Source organism: Ranitomeya imitator, chromosome 1 (assembly GCF_032444005.1).
Source record: "Ranitomeya imitator isolate aRanImi1 chromosome 1, aRanImi1.pri, whole genome shotgun sequence".
NCBI lineage: Eukaryota > Metazoa > Chordata > Amphibia > Anura > Dendrobatidae > Ranitomeya > Ranitomeya imitator.
Window position 1 is genome coordinate 658025797 of NC_091282.1, and position 18184 is coordinate 658043980.

The window sequence follows — 18184 nt, forward strand, 5'->3', positions numbered from 1 at the left end:
AATTTTTATTTTCATGGCTCTGCATTTAAACTGTAGTGAAACACTTGGGGGTTTAAAGCTGTCAAAAGACATCTAGATAAGTTCCTTAGGGGGTCTACTTTCCAAAATGGTGTCACTTGTGGGGGGTTTCAATGTTTAGACACATCAGGGCGCTCCTTCCCTTCCGAGCTCTGTCATGCGCCCAAACAGTGGTTTACCCCCACATATCGGGTATCGGCGTACTCAGGACAAATGGCACAACAACTTTTGGGGTCCAATTTCTTCTCTTACCTTTTGGGAAAATAAAAAATTTGGGGCGAAAAGATCATATTTGTGAAAAAATATGATTTTTTATTTTGACGGCTCTGCATTATAAACTTCTGTGAAGCACTTGGTGGGTTAAAGTGCTCACCACACATCTAGATAAGTTCCTTAGGGGGTCTACTTTCCAAAATGGTGTCACTTGTGGGGGGTTTCAATGTTTAGGCACATCAGGGGCTCTCCAAATGCAACATGGCGTCCCATCTCAATTCCAGTCAATTTTGCATTGAAAAGTCAAACGGCGCTCCTTCCCTTCCGAGCTCTGCCATGCACCCAAACAGTGGTTTACCCCCACATATGGGGTATCAGCGTACTCAGAACAAATTGTTCAACAACTTTTGGGGTCCATTTTCTCCTGTTACCCTTGGTAAAATAAAACAAATTAAGGTTGAAATAAATTTTTTGTGAAAAAAAGTTAAATGTGCATTTTTTTTAAACATTTCAAAAATTCCTGTAAAACACCTGAAGGGTTAATAAACTTCTTGAATGTGGTTTTGAGCACCTTGAGGGGTGCAGTTTTTAGAATGGTGTCACACTTGGTTATTTTCTATCATGTAGACCCCTCAAAATGACTTCAAATGTGATTTGGTCCCTAAAAAATATTGGTGTTGTAAAAATGAGAAATTGCTGGTCAACTTTTAACCCTTATAACTCCCTAACAAAAAAAATTGGTTCCAAAATTGTGCTGATGTAAAGTAGATATGTGCGAAATGTTACTATTAATTATTTTGTGTGACATATCTCTGTGATTCAAGGGCATAAACATTCAAAGTTATAAAATAGCAAAATTTTCTAAATTTTCGCCACATTTCCATTTTTTTCACAAATAAACGAACGTTATGTCTAAGAAATTTTACCACTGTTATGAAGTACAATATGTCACGAGAAAACAATGTCAGAATTGCCAAAATCCGTTGAAGCTTTCCAGAGTTATAACCTCATAAAGGGACAGTGGTCAGAATTGTAAAAATTGGCCCAATCATGACTTTTGGATATGGGATGGACCCCACTCCTTCTTAAAACCACCATAACTACTGTAAACCTAGGTACTAAAATAAATACACAAAACACGTTATTTTGGTTGTCAAAATGGCCACAGCTTTTATTCAAATCACAGGATTAAATAATCACAGTAGGAGTCAGGTGGAGTGCTAGTACATTGGGATTCACAAGTACTGCGATATCCCCAGCTGTCTGACATACAGCACCAGGACAGACAGCCGTAAAGGGGGCGGCACGCACTGGCTTGCCATTCAAGCAGAGCCAGTAAACTTTCAGGGCACCAATGACCCTATTATCCTCACTCCTGTGCTTAACCACTGTGCCCGCCCCTGATTGATGTTACCATTACAACGTCCTTGAGGCTGGCCACCAAAGCCGAGCCTGCTCACCACCATGAGGTTTTACATCCTCTATTAGTTAAAATGAGTCCACCTTAACTTGTCTGCAACTTCCACCTGACTCCTAAACCGCAAAGCCGTGACGGGTTAGAAATTCCAAGTCTCATTTGACACTTTTTTTTTTTTATAATTAAATCATTTTTGCAAACTTAAAAACTAGGAGTCCCTGCAAAAGCATTAATGGGACTAAACTTGGCAAACCCCCGACTCACAAAGAGTCATCCTACAGCGCTCAGGAGAGGAAAAACCCCCTGTGGAGGAAACCTCCAGGGAACCATGGCTGAAGGATTGCCCTTCCCTTGGGCTTAGAAGGTTACCGCAAATAATAACTCTTTATAGCCAATATACAATTGAACCTGGTACAAGATATACAATGACAAATAAAAAAAAATACAATAAAGCATTTATCATTATACAAGCAATAATTAAAAAGTTTAAGGACAGAGATTATAAACAGGGCGGGAGGGCGGGTAATGTTTCCTCCTGTCCATCGTGTGAGAGAAAGAGGGAGAGCCAGAGTTGCCTCCCCTATATAAGCCCCACCCTATATACACCAGGCACAAACATCTAAACTCCTTCCTCTTAAAGCAACAACACTCTTGTTTAAAATCTACACTGCAAAACAAACAAAGGCTGCAGGAGTTCTCAGTCCACCCATCCCCAAGTCATGTCCACCTCCGTCTAGTCTCCGGTGGTTTTTTTAACATGCAAACCACCCTTGGGGCTTAAGTGGTTAAAAACAGTCAGTGAAATATTTTACTGGACAAAAGAAATTCTCTGGGATCCCCTGCTGTAATGTCAGTATTGTCTTTTGCTTGTTCCCCTGCCCAGGAGATGTGGTATGCTCCGTACACGGTCAGACAGACAATTTTAAAAATTAACTTTTGTTCGTGGGAAAACCCCTTTATTGTAACCAGCTTCTTCTGCCTGTAGACACGTCGTGCATCTGCCGCCGGGATCAGCCGAATGATTCACTACGCCTGTGCGGAATTTGCGCAGGCACAGTAAATCAGACCGCCGCCATCTTTTTGCAGACAGATAGCGGCAGTCACATTAAAGGGACACTGTCACCTGAATTTGGAGGGAACAATCTTCAGCCATGGAGGCGGGGTTTTGGGGTGTTTGATTCACCCTTTCCTTACCCGCTGGCTGCATGCTGGCTGCAATATTGGATTGAAGTTCATTCTCTGTGCTCCGTAGTACATGACTGCACAAGGCAATCTTGCCTTGCGCAGGGGTGTACTATATATATACATATATACTAGCTGAAGAGCCCGGCGTTGCCTGGGCATAGTAAATATCTGTGGTTAGTTATAGCACCTCACTTCTCTTATTTTCCCATCACGCCTCTCATTTTCCCAATCATATCTTTCATTTTCCCCCTCACATCTCTCATTTTCTCCCTCACACCTCTAATTTTCCCCCTCACATCTCTCATTTTCCCTCTCACATCTCTCATTTTCTCCCTCACACCTCTCATTTTCCCCCTCACTCCTCTTATTTTCCCCCTCACTCCTCTCATTCCCCCCTAACACTTGTCATTTCGACCTCACATCTGTCATTTTCCGATCACTCCACTATTTTCCCTCACTCCTCTCATTTTGCACTCACACCTCTCATTTTCACCTCAGTATATACATGTTTGTCATCTCCCTTATTTATAGTATACACCTGTATGTCATCTCCTGTATATAGTATATACCTGTATGTCATCTCCCCTGTATATAGTATATACCTGGTGTGTGTCATCTCCCCTGTTTATAGTATATACCTGTATGTCATCTCCTTCTATATATAGTATATACCTGTATGTCATCTACTCCTGTATATACTATATACCTGTGTGTCATCTCCCCTGTATATAATATATATCTGTGTGTCATCTCCTCCTGTATATAGTATATACCTGTATGTCATCTTCTATATATAGCATATACCTGTATGTCATCTCCTCCTGTATATAGTATATACCTGTAGGTCATCTGCTCCTGTATATAGTATATACCTGTGTGTCATCTCCTCCTGTATATAGTATATACCTGTATGTCATCTCCTCCTGTATATAGTATGTACCTGTATGTCATCTCCTCCTCTATATAGTATATACCTTTGTGTCATCTCTCCTGTATATAGTATATATCTGTGTGTCATCTCCCCTGTATATAGTATATACCTGGGTGTCATCTCCTCCTGTATTAGACCTCGTTCACACGTTATTTGCTCAGTATTTTTACCTCAGTATTTGTAAACTAAATTGGCAGCCTGATAAATCCCCAGCCAACAGGAAGCCCTCCCCCTGGCAGTATATATTAGCTCACACATACACATAATAGACAGGTCATGTGACTGACAGCTACCATATTTCCTATATGGTACATTTGGTGCTCTTGTAGTTTGTCTGCTTATTAATCAGATTTTTATTTTTGAAGGATAATACCAGACTTGTGTGTGTTCTAGGGCGAGTTTTGTTTGACAAGTTGTGTGTGTTGAGTTGCGTGTGGCGACATACATGTAGCGACTTTTGTGAGATGAGTTTTGTGTGGCGACATGCATGTAGCGACTTTTGTGAGATGAGTTTTGTGTGGCAACATGCGTGTAGCAACTTTTTGTGTGTCGAGTTGCATGTGACAGGTTAGTGTTGCAAGTTGTGTGCAGCAAGTTTTGCGCATGGTGAGTTTTGCGCGTGGCGAGTTTTATGTGTGGTGCCTTTTGAGTATGTGCAAGTTTTGTGTGAGGCAACTTTTGCATGTGTTGCAACTTTTGTACATGTGGCAATTTTTCAGCGTGTGCAAGTTTTGCGTGTGGCGAGTTTTCCATGAGGTGAGTTTTGGACTTGTGGCGAGTTTTGCGTGAGCCTAGTTTTTGCATGTGGCGAGTTTTGCGTGTGGCGAGTTTTGAGCGGCGACTTTTGTGTTTCGAATTTTATGTGGCGAGGTTGGTGTATGTGTGGTGAAATGTGTGCTGAGGGTGGTATATGTGTTCAAGCACGTGGTAGTGTGTGGAGCATTTTGTGTGTGTGTTCATATCCCCGTGTGTGGTGAGTATCCCATGTCGGGGCCCTACCTTAGCAACTGTACGGTATATACTCTTTGGCGCCATCGCTCTCACTCTTTAAGTCCCCCTTGTTCACATCTGGCAGCTGTCAATTTGCCTCCAACACTTTTCCTTTCACTTTTCCCCATTATGTAGATAGGGGCAAAATTGTTTGGTGAATTGGAAAGCGCGGGGTTAAAATTTCACCTCACAACATAGCCTATGACGCTCTCAGGGTCCAGACGTGTGGCTGTGCAAAACTTTGTGGCTGTAGCTGCGACGGTGCAGATGCCAATCCAGGACATACATACACACACACATACACACACACATTCAGTTTTATATCTAATATATAAAGCTGAATGTGTGTGTGTGTGTGTGTGTGTGTGTGTGTGTGTGTGTGTGTGTGTGTGTATGTGTGTATGTCCGGGATTGGCATCTGCACCGTCGCAGCTACAGCCACAAAATTTTGCACAGTCACACGTCTGGACCCCGAGAGCGTCATAGGCTATGTTGTAAGGCGAAATTTTAACCCCGCGCGTTCCAATTCACCAAACAATTTTGCCCCTATCTACATAATGGGGAAAAAAGTGAAAGGAAAAGTGTTGGAGGCGTCGAAGCTACAGCCACAAAATTTTGCACAGTCACACGTCTTGACCCTGAGAGCGTCATAGGCTATGTTGTAAGGCGAAATTTGAACCCCGCGCGTTCCAATTCACCAAACAATTTTGCCCCTATCTACATAATGGGGAAAAAAGTGAAAGGAAAAGTGTTGCAGGCGTCGAAGCTACAGCCACAAAATTTTGCACAGTCACACGTCTGGACCCTGAGAGCGTCATAGGCTATGTTGTGAGGTGAAATTTTAACCCCGCGCTTTCCAATTCACCAAACAATTTTGCCCCTATCTACATAATGGGAAAAAATGAAAGGAAAAGTGTAGGAGGCAAATTGACAGCTGCCAGATGTGAACAAGGGGGACTTAAAGAATGAGAGTGATGGCGCCAAAGAGTATATACCGTACAGTTGCTAAGGTGGTGCCCCGACATGGGATACTCACCACACACGGGGATATGAACACACACAAAATGCGCCACACACTACCATGTGCTTGAACACATATTACCCTCAGCACACATTTCACCACAAATACACCAACCTCGCCACATAAAAGTTGAAACTCAAAAGTCGCCACTCGAAACTCGCCACGCGCAGAACTCGCCACATGCAAAAACTAGGCTCTTGCAAAACTCGCCACAAGTGCAAAACTCACCTAATGGAAAACTCGCCACACACAAAACTTGCACACGCGGAAAAATTGCCACATACACAAAAGTTGCAACACATGCAAAAGTTGCCTCACACAAAACTTGCACATACTCAAAAGGCACCACACATAAAACTCGCCACGCGCAAAACTCGCCATGCGCAAAACTTGCTGCACACAACTTGCTACACTAACCTGTCACATGCAACTCGACACACAAAAAGTTGCTACACGCATGTTGCCACACAAAACTCATCTCACAAAAGTCGCTACATGCATGTCGCCACACGCAACTCAACACACACAACTTGACAAACGAAACTCGCCCTAAAATACACACAAGTCTGGTATTATCCTTCAAAAATAAAAAATCTGATTAATAAGTAGACAAACTACAACAAATGTACCATATAGGAAATACGGCAGCTGTCAGTCACATGACCTGTCTATTATGTGTATGTGTGAGCTAATATATACTGCCAGGGGGAGGGCTTCCTGTTGGCTGGGGATTTATCAGGCTGCCAATTTAGCTTACAAATACTGAGGTAAAAATACTGACCAAATAGCATGTGAACGCGGTCTAATACAGGAGGAAATGACACACAGGTATATACTATATACAGGAGAGATGACACACAGGTATATACTATATACAGGAGAGATAACACACAGGTATATACTATATAGAGGAGGAGATGACATACAGGTACATACTATATACAGGAGGAGATGACATACAGGTATATACTATATACAGGGGAGATGACACACAGGTATATACTATATAGAGGAGGAGATGACATACAGGTACATATATATACAGGAGGAGATGACATACAGGTATATACTATATACAGGAGGAGATGACATACAGGTATATGCTATATATAGAAGATGACATGCTGGTATATACTATATACAGGAGGAGATGACACACAGATATATACTATATACAGGGGAGATGACACACAGGTATATACTATATACAGGAGGAGATGACATACAGGTATATGCTATATATAGAAGATGACATGCAGGTATATACTATATACAGGAGGAGATGACACACAGATATATACTATATACAGGGGAGATGACACACAGGTATATACTATATACAGGAGGAGATGACATACAGGTATTTACTATATATAGAAGGAGATGACATTCAGGTATATACTATATATAGGGGAGATGACACACAGCAGGTATATACTATATACAGGGGAGATGACATACAGGTATATACGATATACAGGAGATGACATACAGATGTATACTATATATAAGGGAGATGACAAACATGTATATACTGAGGTAATGAGGTGAAAATGAGAGGTGTGAGGTGAAAATGAAAAGGTGTGAGTGCAAAATGAGAGGACTGAGGAAAAATAGTGGGGTGATCAGAAAATGACAGATGTGAGGTTGAAATGACAAGTGTTAGGGGGGAATGAGAGGAGTGAGGGAGAAAATGAGAGGTGTGAGGGAGAAAATGAGAGATGTGAGGGGGAACATGAAAGATGTGAGGGGGAAAATGAGAGGCGTGATGGGAAAATAAGAGAAGTGAGGTGCTATAACTAATCACAGATATTTACTATGCCCAGGCAACGCCGGGCTCTTCAGCTAGTATTAGATATAATTAGATAGGTTTCCCTCATAACAGCATTGATATAAGTATCTTCCCATATTCTTGGACTATTGTTATTAATAGCCCAACAATAGATCTCCACTGATTATTGATAAGAGACAGAAAATGATATAGATGAGAGGATTAGTACTCATTCTGGTGGTCCCGCATCCTATAGTATCAGTTAGTACCTAGATAGATGACTGGGAGTAACCACTAGTTATAGTGGACACTAGTGTTGTTAGAGACTATTACCTAGATCTTAAAGTTTAGCAACCTAGAGAGTATAGCCCTACACATTTCATTGTTACTGCTGTGAGTCATCAGGGGCTAAAAATAGATATAGTGAACAAAGTGCATGATATCTTATGATGTGTAATGATAACATATCAACACGGTGGCTGGCCACATTCAGCAGCCAAACCACCATCCTTAAGGTACCTTCACACTCAGCAACTTTAAGGTACCGTCACACTAAGCGACGCTGCAGCGATACTGACAACGATGTCGATCGCTGCAGCGTCGCTGTTTGGTCGCTGGAGAGCTGTCACACAGACAGCTCTCCAGCTACCAATGATCCCGAGTGCAGAGAAGCACAGCGCCGGGGACAGACAGTGGTAGGTAAGTATGAAGTGTTTGGTTTTTTTTACTTTTACGCTGGTAACCAGGGTAAACATCGGGTTACTAAGTGCGGCCCTGCGCTTAGTTACCCAATGTTTACCCTGGTTACCAGTGAAGACATCGCTGGATCGGTGTCACACACGCCGATCCAGCGATGTCAGCGGGAGATCCAGCGACGAAATAAAGTTCTGGACTTTCTTCAGCGACCAACGATCTCCCAGCAGGGGCCTGATCGTTGGTCGCTGTCACACATAACGATTTCCTTAACATTATCGTTGCTACGTCACAAAAAGCAACGATATCGTTAACGATATCGTTAAGTGTGACGGTACCTTTACAAAGAGAACGACAACGATCCGTGACGTTGCAGCGTCCTGGATAGCGATCTCGTTGTGTTTGACAACAGCAGCGATCTGGATCCCGCTGTGACATCGCTGGTCGGAGCTAGAAGTCCAGAACTTTATGTGGTCGTCAGGTCGACGTGTATCGTCGTGTTTGACAGCAAAAGCAACGATGCCTGCAATGTTTTACATGGAGCTAACAACCAGCGAGAACGATAAGTGAGTCGCCGTTACATCACTGGATCTCTCCTGCATCGTTCTGGAGTTACTGTGTTTGACATCTCAGCGTCGCTGAGTGTGACGGTACCTTAAAACAGGCAAGGAATCCCTGACTCACTGAGTCCCTGGACTGGAAATACCTCTTAGCCAGTCACAGAGTGGGGGCTCGATCACCTATGATCCCCATTACCATTAAGGAATTTGAATGTAGAAAAGTCTTGACAGCATCATCCAATCAGATGGTCATTAGATTCCTCAAAATTATGATTACTTTGTCCAGTCAGTGTCCATGTGTGGAAGTTTCTTAGGAAAAAGTGCTTTTCACCTCAAAATGCGTTGAATATCGAAATTCATTTTCAATATCTTACTTACTTTTTTTTAGGTATGGCAGTGATGTCTTTTACGCCCAATTTTGGTAAAATTTTGACTGCAGAAACCATGATTATGACATGTAATGTGGATGCCAAAATCAAAGACAACCAAGCATATGTCTGGTACAAGGATGGTAACCAGATGAATATAACTCAACAGACCTTTACCATTGAGAATGCACTTGTCAGTGACAGTGGGTATTACCAGTGCCAATCCACTAATACTCATATGAGTGAACCCCTCAGACTGGATGTTTCGAATTGTAAGTCGATTATATGAGGAATCTCAATACTTTCTAAACCTTAATGAGGTTGTATGAAGTAAAAAATAAGACCATTTTCCAGGAATAGCCCCAATTTCCTCCAATAGCTGTGTATGATATTGCAACATTATGTAGTCCAAAACAATCTGTGAAATGGTTCTCAAAGACAGGCACAACCGCTAAGCTCTATATTTTGTGTTTTTGTCTTTCAGGTAACCTCATTGTGCAAACTCCTCCATTCACATTAGAAGGTGACGAGCTGAACCTCACATGTCACCATCGCCAAGGTCTAGATTTAGAACGCACTATGTTTTATAAAAATGGTGCTCTCCTTAAAATTCTGGGAACTAAATCTGTTATGACGCTGGGAAATGCGTACTATAATATGACCGGGGAATATAAATGCACTAAAAATACCAGGCTGTCTTCTTTATCCTATGGCTCTTACTCCGCCTATCTATATGTCCCCATCTCCGGTAAGATCTCATATTTTTACATCAATAGTTCTTACAATTAATCAGTGATTCCTTGTTTTATGTTGGTGATTTGCCAGGACCCTGCCCGTGGTGCTGGGTGACAGATAGATAGCCCAGAAGCAACTTCATGTTGGTCAGGGTATTTGGGGTATCGAATTATATGCTTGTTTGTAGTGAAGGAAAGTCTATGATTAATACTATCATAATGGTATCCACATGGCACCGAATAACAAGACCCTACAGTAGCAAGTTCAAGACAGACCTAGGAGAACAGGGAAGAGGTTTGGCGATGTCCACTCTTGCAGAGAGCTGGTTGGTGGATGCTTTGGAGTAATCCTCACCAAAGCCCTGAATGGGATGATGTTGACTGCTGGATTAATATTGATTTAGCTTAACTGAGTCAAAAAGTGTCCAAACTCCTTTATGAGAACAAGGTATCACTCCCAAATATCCCTGTACACACGAACGCTTGGCTCTATTGTGTGACCACTTCGCTATGTTGAAATCACAGGTGTCTGCTGCGTGAGACACGATCAAAAGATGATAGAATTCAAACTGTACAATCCTTATCACCTCCAACATCATCTGGAAGACACAGGTGGAAGACCTCGATAAACATGAGATGTTTAGCCGATCCCACCAAAATCAGACAACTTTATTTCATTAAGAATTTTCAATTTTTTATCCTATAAGTTCATCATCCATTTAGTCTCCATTAACAGTTGTTGAGATGTAGAAGACTGTATGACATGGTATCAAAGAGTAAGACAGAAAGTCAGGGTTAGGGCAGAAAGAGGTGTCACAATGGTCTATCAAGAATAGTACTTTTTAGAAGTAATTGGATCTATGCTTGGTGTTTCCTTAAAGGACTTGTCCTGTGTAAATTGATGTCTGCAGTCACTTTGTGAGACTGTAGACTTATGGATCCCCCCAGTGTATGCGCTTTTTGATGTGGGGATTTGCTGGTTTCTGAGCCAGGAGCAACGGGTACCTATGTGTTCATACTCAAGAACACGACTTGTGGTTACAGCCTTACTCCATACACTTGTATAGAGCAAGGTCACGCTCACTAGAGGGCCACGTTACTAGACAGGACACGGCCTTGCTCAATACAAGTGTATGGAATGACACAGACGGGCCCTGGCCAGGAGTATGCATAACGCATACATATCTGCTGGTTCCATCTCAGAACCTGGCGAAACCTATCAGCGAACAGTGCATGGGCTGGGGGATTCATAAGTCTGCAGTCATACAAAATGACTGCGGATATACAGGTCCTTCTCAAAAAATTAGCATATAGTGTTAAATTTCATTATTTACCATAATGTAATGATTACAATTAAACTTTCATATATTATAGATTCATTATCCACCAACTGAAATTTGTCAGGTCTTTTATTGTTTTAATACTGATGATTTTGGCATACAACTCCTGATAACCCAAAAAACCTGTCTCAATAAATTAGCATATTTCACCCATCCAATCAAATAAAAGTGTTTTTTAATAACAAACAAAAAAACCAACAAATAATAATGTTCAGTTATGCACTCAATACTTGGTCGGGAATCCTTTGGCAGAAATGACTGCTTCAATGCGGCGTGGCATGGAGGCAATCAGCCTGTGACACTGCTGAGATGTTATGGAGGCCCAGGATGCTTCAATAGCGGCCTTAAGCTCATCCAGAGTGTTGGGTCTTGCGTCTCTCAACTTTCTCTTCACAATATCCCACAGATTCTCTATGGGGTTCAGGTCAGGAGAGTTGGCAGGCCAATTGAGCACAGTAATACCATGGTCAGTAAACCATTTACCATTTACCAGTGGTTTTGGCACTGTGAGCAGGTGCCAGGTCGTGCTGAAAAATGAAATCTTCATCTCCATAAAGCATTTCAGCCGATGGAAGCATGAAGTGCTCCAAAATCTCCTGATAGCTAGCTGCATTGACCCTGCCCTTGATGAAACACAGTGGACCAACACCAGCAGCTGACATGGCACCCCACACCATCACTGACTGTGGGTACTTGACACTGGACTTCAGGCATTTTGGCATTTCCTTCTCCCCAGTCTTCCTCCAGACTCTGGCCCCTTGATTTCCGAATGACATGCAAAATTTGCTTTCATCAGAAAAAAGTACTTGGGACCACTTAGCAACAGTCCAGTGCTGCTTCTCTGTAGCCCAGGTCAGGCGCCTCTGCCGCTGTTTATGGTTCAAAAGTGGCTTTACCTGGGGAATGCGGCACCTGTAGCCCATTTCCTGCACACGCCTGTGCACGGTGGCTCTGGATGTTTCCACACCAGACTCAGTCCACTGCTTCCTCAGGTTCCCCAAGGTCTGGAATCGGTCCTTCTCCACAATCTTCCTCAGGGTCCGGTCTCCTCTTCTCGTTGTACAGCGTTTTCTGCCACATTGTTTCCTTCCAACAGACTTACCATTGAGGTGCCTTGATACAGCACTCTGGGAACAGCCTATTTGTTGAGAAATTTCTTTCTGGGTCTTACCCTCTTGCTTGAGGGTGTCAATGATGGCCTTCTTGACATCTGTCAGGTCGCTAGTCTTACCCATGATGGGGGTTTTGAGTAATGAACCAGGCAGGGAGTTTATAAAAGCCTCAGGTATCTTTTGCATGTGTTTAGAGTTAATTAGTTGATTCAGAAGATTAGGGTAATAGGTCGTTTAGAGAACCTTTTCTTGATATGCTAATTTATTGAGACAGGTTTTTTGGGTTATCAGGAGTTGTATGCCAAAATCATCAGGAATAAAACAATAAAAGACCTGACAAATTTCAGTTGGTGGATAATGAATCTATAATACATGAAAGTTTAATTGTAATCATTACATTATGGTAAATAATGAAATTTAACACTATATGCTAATTTTTTGAGAAGGGTCTGTATGAACTTAGACCAGACAACCCCTTTAACCAAAGCAGTAATAATTCCTGGGTTACATGATATCTAAGCAAGGTATCGATTAGCATCTTCCATCTTCTTCTCTTTGGTTTGTGTTTTGCTCTTTGTTCCTTGCTTCTTTGTCCCTTGTTTCTATTTTTCTAAAACTAGACGCTAGAGCTCCCGCTTGGAGCTGGCTGAATCTTTTTGGTGTAAAGTTAACTTCACAGAATTTAATCTGATTTTTTTTGTCAACCTTTTTTTTTCCCCTAGAATTTTTTACCTATCTGGTTCTAAAATCAAAAACAACTTCAATAATAGAAGGAGATCCGATCTCTCTATCCTGTGATGTCTCTCTAAATCCAACCTTGAATCCTCTCCGTGGTAGCACAAAGTTGGAATTTGCTTTTTACAAGGATGAAATAAAAATACAGGATTATGGAGAAGTTCATACGTATCAAATTGCATTTGCTATAAAGAGGAATTCAGGAAACTATACATGCAGCGTTAGATGCACCAGTAATGATGTTGTGAAGGTCAGCCAAAAGCTTGACATTGATGTGCAAGGTAATAATAAGTGGGATCAGCTAGTTTAGTGGGATTTATACCAGAATCTGTTTTTCTTTACATTTTACAACTCTTTCAGTGTAAATACCCTTTTACACCAATATGCAGGGGTAAATATTAATGCTGGTGGCTTGGAACCTGGAGTGCACCCCAAATCTTGAGTACAAACATCACATTGTTCACCCAAGTTGAAGAGGAAACCTCAACATTCAGTGTTCATCTCCCGTTATTTTGATGCAAATCTCCAAATAACTCTGTAGTTCTTTAAGCTACCCCTATGAGAGCTCAGTACATATGCATTTATACAAGCTCCTCAGCTCCCCTAATGGTGGCTGCAAAAACTGTCATTTAACTGTTCTGTATAATAGTCTGAAAGAAGTAGGAAATGTAGAGGTATGTCTGGTAAAAGTACTTTGTCCTCAAGGTAAAAATACGCATGTTCCTGTGATATATATTAATATACACATACAAATGATATCTTTTTATTGTTCAATTCTTCATTTTAGAGCTTTTCTCCACTCCTGTTGTGTTGGTAGAGCCTACAAATATTCAGCTTGGGGAATTAATGGCTGTAACATGTGACTATGTAGTTAATCCAAAAAGAAGTATTTCACGTGTGACGATTACCATGTACAAGAATGCCAAAGTTTTAAGGAAAGGATATGTTAGAACTTACTTCGCTGAGGACAGCGATTCTGGAGAATATATGTGTGAATTGGCTGACTCCAGCAGAAGCATCGTCAGATACAGCAAAACCAGTTACATTATGGTTGAAGGTAATCAATTTGCATCATAATGGGCCTCCTGGACACCTCTGACACTAACTATGCTCTGCGAACAAGTTTGGTATCCAGCCAGGTCCTCCATAGCAGCCTTCACTTCATGCGTCCCGGCATCCCTTGTACAGCAATCTTGGCGCCTCCGACGCTTACCAGGCTCAGTGACATGGTCAAATCTTTTAGTAGTAAGTCTACACTTCATCCCGCACCCTCAGACTGTCATTCTGGGTGACTCTGGCATTGGCAAAGCCCCATGACATCATGACAATGTCCAGTCCAGACCTCCCTTCTTACAATCTCAGCTTACAGACAGTTGAGGGGTGGGACTTTTTTTAGGGGAAGGGTCTTAACATTCCTAGTTTCTAATCAGAGACACAGCAGTGGGGGGATGTTCCTGGTGCAGATGATTGCCTTACAGCTACAGACAGGATTGATCTTAGGTGTATGAGTTGAAGGTGTGAGTAGGGTAATTACTTAGAAAATATACGAAGATGCTTCTCACAAAATTAGAATATTATCAAAAAGTTAATTTATTTCAGTTACTCAATACAAGAAGTGAAACTCATATATTATATAGAGTCATTACAGAGTGATCTATTTCAGGTGTTGATGATTATGGCTTGAAGACCAAAAAGCCAATGAAAACCCAAAAGTCATTATCTCAGTAAATTAAAATACTTTATAACACCAGCTTGAAAAAATTATTTTAAAATCCGAAATGTTGGCTTACTGAAATATATCTTCAGGAAATGCATCAATTGCATCAATTACTGCATAAATGCGGCGTGGCATGGAGGTGATCAGCCTGTGGCACTGTTGAGGTTTTATGGAAGCCCAGGTTGCTTTGATACCAGCCTTCAGCTTGTCTGCATTGTTGAGTCTGGTGTTTCTCATCTTCCTCTTGACAATACCACTTAGATTCTCTATGGGTTTAAGGTCAGGCAACTTTGCTGGCCAATCAGGCACAGTGATACTGTTGTTTTTAAACCAGGTATTGGTATTTTTGTCAGTGTGGACAGGTACCAAGTCCTGCTGGAGAATCAAATTTCCATCTCCAAAAAGCTTCTCAGCAGAGGGAAGCATGAAGTGCTCTTAAAGTTCCTGGCAGACGGCTGCGCTGACTTTGGTCTTGATAAAACACAGTGGACCTATACCAGCAGATGACACAGCTCCCCAAACCATCACTGATTATGGAAACTTCACACTAGGCCTCAAGTAGCTTGGATTGTGGCCACTCCACTCTTCCTCCAGACTCTGTGTTAGGGTTGGCGAAACGCACCGAATATATTTATTAAGTGGGATTGGTGCGTTCGTAACCCGGGATCCACCTTGCAGGAAAGAACCTGCTGCTAAATAAATGGCGGCACTATATGGCGGTATAAACCAGCTCTGTTAGCTTCACAGAGCAGCCGAGAAGGCAAAGCTCTGTGCCCTGTTAGACTTTCACAGAGGCACAGGCCAACTACCCAGATGTTAGCAGTGAGTGTTCATGCATGTACACAAAACTCCTCGCTGGAGGTGCCAGCATTCTAGGGGCTTATTTCTGCCAGGTCCCTGAACACATTCAAATACATGACCACACTGGCGCAAAGCACATAACATGAGAGGATACTAGCGCATGGCCATGCGGCCATGCGGCCATGCGAGCCTTAAATAGCTGCAGCACGTATAGGACCTTTCAAAGAAGGACCAATGGAATTGCTGCAGTACCTGAGCATGTGACCCTAGATCTCCACTGAGAGATCTTTCCCTGGGCATGCTCAGTGTGCAAAGCAGAACTTAGTCCTAGCACCTACAGGACCTTCCGTGAGAAGGACCAATGGAAGTCGCTGCAGTACCTGAGCATGTGACCCTAGATCTCCACTGAGAGATCTTGCCCTGGGCATGCTCAGTGTGTGCAAAGTAGGACTTAGTCCCAGAAAAGCCTGCTCGCCGCAGATCAGTGCAGGGTACAATAGCATAGCCTGGAGAGGCAGTAGTAACTCTTTGCACAGAATCAGTCTTAGCGAGACGCTGGGAGCGACGTCTCCGCTGAGCAGGCTCCACTGCGGCCGATGCAGAATGGCAGACCGCAGCAGACACGGATCGACATTCCCCCTGTGCAGCAGAAGAAACTCGACTCCTAACATTACCCCCCCACCTAGGGCCCCCCCCTCCTTGAGCCTCGCTGCGCTCAAAAGCTGCAATAAGCAGCGGAGCCCGAATGTGCTACACAGGCTCCCAGGTTCTATCCTCTGGGCCGTGATCCTTCCAGTCCACCAGATAAAATTTCTTGCCACATACCACCTTGCACCCCACGATAACATTCACCTCAAACTCATCCGTGGATGAACCCGATGTCCCGGCAGATGACTCAGAAAACCGGGTCAAATGAACGGGCTTTAAGAGGGAAACGTGAAAAGTATCGGTGATACCAAGGCATGGAGGAATAGCCAAACGGTAGACCACAGGGTTGACCTGTTCCAGAACCTTGAACGGGCCAATGTAGTGAGGAGCAAACTTAGTGGACTCAACTCGCAGCCTGATGTTACGGGCGGAGAGCCACACTAAGTCGCCAGGAGCAAAGATCAGAGCGGGGCGCCGGTGTGTATCAGCCGAAACCCTCATTCTCTCCTTAGAGGCCCAGATGGCATCCTGTGTGCGGTCCCAGATGTCATGTGCCTCTACCGCCCAGTCTGCCACCCTATAATCGGTGGATGACACGGGCATGGGCACAGGGACACGCGGATGCTGGCCGTAATTAAGGAGAAAAGGAGTCTGACCAGTGGAATCGGCTATGGCATTGTTCAAGGCAAATTCCGCCCAAGGTAGCAAAGATGCCCAGTCATCCTGCCTAGCAGAGACAAAATGTCGCAAATATGTCACCAGAGTCTGGTTGGTTCTCTCCACCAACCCATTCGTCTCGGGATGGTATGCAGAGGAGAGGTTTAACTCTATGCTGAGTAAACGGCAGAGCTCTCTCCAAAACCGAGACGCGAACTGGGGACCCCGATCGCTGACAATTTTATCAGGCATACCATGTAATCGGAAAATGTGCTTAATGAATAACGCCGCCAGCCCATGCAGAAGATAACAGTGGAAGCGGCACCAAATGCACCATCTTAGAAAAATGGTCGGTGACAACCCAGATAACGGTGTAGCTACGCGACTTGGGTAAGCCCACCACAAAGTCCATCCCAACCATTTCCCAGGGCCTGTCTGCCACCGGTAGAGGGTAAAGCAACCCAGCAGGCCGTTGCCGAGGAGACCGATTCTGAGCGCAGGAAATGCACGCCTGAATATAGTCCCTGACATCACGGGCCATATGCGGCCACCAGTACGTTCTCGCCAAAAGCTCAGATGTCTTTTTGGTCCAAAAATGCCCACCCACTCTGAAGGAGTGAGCCCAAGAGAGAACCTCCGGTCGCAAATTCGCTGGCATGAAAGTCTTGCCCGGGGGCACAGACTCTAGCGAAACCGGAGCTACAGTTCTCAGGCTCTCAGAAGGGACAATAAGCCGAGGCTCCTCCTCCTCAGATGACACTATGGAGCGGGAGAGAGCGTCAGCACGAATGTTCTTCTCCCCAGAGAGAAAATGGAGAGTAAAATGGAACCGGGAGAAGAACAGTGACTATCTAGCCTGGCAAGAATTCAGCCGCTGGGCCGTCTGTATATACACCAAGCTCTTGTGGTCAGTGAAGACTTGGAAATGAAAGCGAGCTCCCTCCAAGAGGTGTCTCCACTCTGAAAAAGCCAACTTCATGGCTAGCAACTCCCTGTCCCCGATGGAATAATTCCTCTCCGCTGGAGTGAAGGTCTTGGAGAAGAAGAAGCAAGGATGTTTCCGACCTTGAGCATCCTTTTGGAAAAGGACTGCTCCAGCACCAACGGATGAGGCATCCACCTCCATGATAAATGGCTTATCTACATCGGGGCGATGTAGGATGGGATCGCTAGCGAAATGTGACTTAATCAAGAGAAAGGCCTTGGAGACCTCCTCTGACCACAACTTGGGATTTGCTCCCTTCTTGGTGAGGGCAACCAAGGGAGCTACCAA

The 18184-nt window shown here is 43.4% G+C and overlaps 1 protein-coding gene across 1 annotated transcript in view; it reads left to right on the forward strand.

Moving 5' to 3' along the window:
* Positions 1–18184, forward strand: part of LOC138639795 (Fc receptor-like protein 5) — a 122975-nt gene that overhangs the window by 69354 nt on the left and 35437 nt on the right. The window contains exons 10-13 of the mRNA XM_069728783.1: positions 9188–9439; positions 9652–9915; positions 13076–13369; positions 13876–14145. Of these exons, the coding sequence (XP_069584884.1) occupies positions 9188–9439; positions 9652–9915; positions 13076–13369; positions 13876–14145 (1080 nt within the window). The remainder of the gene's footprint in view (positions 1–9187; positions 9440–9651; positions 9916–13075; positions 13370–13875; positions 14146–18184) is intronic.